This window comes from Arachis ipaensis, chromosome B05, assembly GCF_000816755.2.
Source record: "Arachis ipaensis cultivar K30076 chromosome B05, Araip1.1, whole genome shotgun sequence".
Classification (NCBI taxonomy): domain Eukaryota; kingdom Viridiplantae; phylum Streptophyta; class Magnoliopsida; order Fabales; family Fabaceae; genus Arachis; species Arachis ipaensis.
In genome coordinates, this window is record NC_029789.2 from 145006269 (window position 1) to 145009004 (window position 2736).

At 24.6% G+C, this 2736-nt stretch overlaps 1 protein-coding gene across 3 annotated transcripts in view; it reads right to left on the reverse strand.

The window, feature by feature from the left end:
* Positions 1-2736, reverse strand: part of LOC107644694 (3-hydroxyisobutyryl-CoA hydrolase 1) — a 42537-nt gene that overhangs the window by 35500 nt on the left and 4301 nt on the right. For 2 of the 3 annotated variants that reach the window (XM_016348622.2, XM_016348621.2), the window contains exons 5-7: positions 1998-2077; positions 1836-1919; positions 1486-1570 (exon numbers count right to left, since the gene is read on the reverse strand). In XM_016348622.2, coding sequence (XP_016204108.1) covers positions 1486-1570; positions 1836-1919; positions 1998-2077 — 249 coding nt within the window. Of the gene's footprint in view, positions 1-214; positions 337-676; positions 763-1485; positions 1571-1835; positions 1920-1997; positions 2078-2736 lie in introns of all 3 variants that reach the window. The other variant, XM_016348620.2, reaches the window with a different exon arrangement.

Genomic DNA, 2736 nt, shown 5'->3' on the forward strand with positions numbered 1-2736 from the left:
TTAAAATTACTTACAAAATTAAAAATAAATAAAATCATATATACACGTATATTTAAATATAAATATATTGTGACTGATCTTATTACTAATTTTTTATGTGCAATTAACCATTTTTATCTTGAATATATTCTAACGGTTAACATGCATTGTATCAATTCTCAAATATCTTAACTAAAACTAGAATAAACATTTTCTTGTTGACTTAATTAATTACCTCTTGAAAGGGCTATCTTTTTTCACAGTTGGTTTCTCTGTGAAAGTTTCTATTAAAGCAGAAACCGTTGATACATTTGAAGAAGTAATAGCTTGTAGGGCATTTTCCAATGCATTAAGCTTCTATTACATAGAATAAAAAACAAAAAATATAGCATTGATGACAAAATATGATACTTCAAATTACAATGTGAAAATTGAAATAAATATATGGTTACGTTACGAATCCAATAATTACAGGCAAATCTTCCATTCTGGAGAAGCTTTGAAATAAAAGAATTTAAAATAATTAAAGTATTTTTTTAATATTTAAAAATACTTTTTAATTTGATTAAAAGTAAAAAAAAAATTGTAAAAAAAAGACTACTTTTAGAATTTAAAATTTAGCATAAAAGAAATAATCATTTAAAAAGAACTAACTGATATTAACTAATTTTTTTCCTAATTTAACTCATAATTTCACCGTAGAATGGATGAAATGTGTAGCTAATCCACATGCTGCCATTTCTATTCCGTCCAAACGAGCTCCAGTTAATCCTAGGTACTCCCCTACATATAATAATTTGGCAAAATAAATAATTAAAATTTTTCATTAATCAAAATAATTAAAAATTAAAAATTATTGTAGACATTTTATACCTATCCTTCTAAACTTTTGAAATGAGTAATTTTATAACAATATTACACATATATATGAATTATAATCCACTATATATAGATATATGAATTATATTTAAAATAGGGACCGATTTTAATGATCAATAAGATCAATCGTTAATAACAATTGATTTATTTTTTAGGACCAACAAAATATTGATAGTCAAATTAATTCCTATAACAGAAATTAACAACCGATTTAGTGATCGATTTTAATTGGTCACTAAAATTGGTTGCTATTTTTTTAACATAGCGACCGAATTAGTAATTAAAAAAAAAACTTTAGGCTACGGGTCAATCAGTTGCTAAATCGATTTTTATTTTTAATTTAGTTATTAATTTTGCAACCAACATAAAAATAGACTAAAAAGATATTGTTCCATGCAAATAATTAGTCGCTAAATCAATTACTAAGTAATATAATAGTGATTAATTTATTTAGTAATCAATATTGTTTGATGCTAATTTAGTAGTTTTGGACAAAAATCGGTCGCTAATTATTTTTAAGCTTAGCGACCACAATCGGTCTCTAAAAGTTTAATAATCAATTTAAAAAAAAATCAATCCTTATTCAGGTAATTTTTTATAATGAGAATCATGTAAGCTTCTAATTACCAAAATAGCCAGGAAGCCTAGATAAGAAGTAACTTGCACCCACATCTGGAAAAAAGCCGATATATGTCTCTGGCATAGCAAATACCTACAACAAATAATAATAATAATAATAATAATAATCGCCATCCATCAAATGTCATTACATTTATTTATAGATCAATGCTAAGATAGTTCATCATCATCGTCGTCATCATCAAATGTCAATATATACATGTTTTTTTATAGATCAATGCCAAGTTAAATTAGTGAAACTTTAGTTTAGGTTTATATAGCTTTTTATTATATTTGTATTAAAATTTTAAGAATGTGTAAGTGGACTGAAATTGATCTTATCTTCTAGAGAAACATACAGCTTTTTCAGTTACAATTCTAAAGGTTGTGTTCATGGAAAGACCCGCTCCTCCTCCCATAACCACTCCATTAATCACAGATACCTGTTTCAACAATTGAATATAAAAATGTAGTGTATTAATAATAAGGAGAAGAATATATAATAATAATTAAAAACTCACTAGAGGCTTTTTGTAGGTCGCTGCCAAATGGTCCAAAATGAGTTGTTTTCCATAAAATTTCAGAGGATAGGTCCAGTGTCCTGCTTAGATTCAACAAGTAAGGGTTACAAAATAATATAATCTCTTGAAAAATTTAAACCACCTAATAATTCATTATGAATTTCACTAAAATAAAGATCAAACTCGGTCTTTGTTATTTTTTAGAAAGACACAGCGATATTATCTAAAATAAAGGGACACTTTAGCCTACAGCATTATTATTTTAAGGTAATGCTAGGTATACACAAAAAACAGTCAAAACTTGCTTTATTTAGTATTAATTAATTATCGCAATAATTAATGAATGTTAAATAAGGTAAATTATGGCTTTTTTGACTGATTTTCTTTGATTACCAAATATTTTTTATTATTTTAGGACATGCAAATCTTTTGTTAAAAAAGTCTACTAGATAATTAGAAATTTTGTAGGGATTTTATTTATAATATGTTGAGTTTAACAAACTATTAATATAAATTCATTTTTGAAAAATTATTTTATTAAGAATGTTTAAATGAAGAAAGATCATTATTGTCAGTGATGTCAAAAAAAAAAAATAATTACAGTATAAAGATCATACTTTTTAAAAAGAAAAAATAGCATTATAAAAAAATGAAAGAAACAAATATTATGGTATTAATATTAGTATTGATGGCAGTAAAAAAGATAACGATAATAATGACAAGATATGATTGTACAATT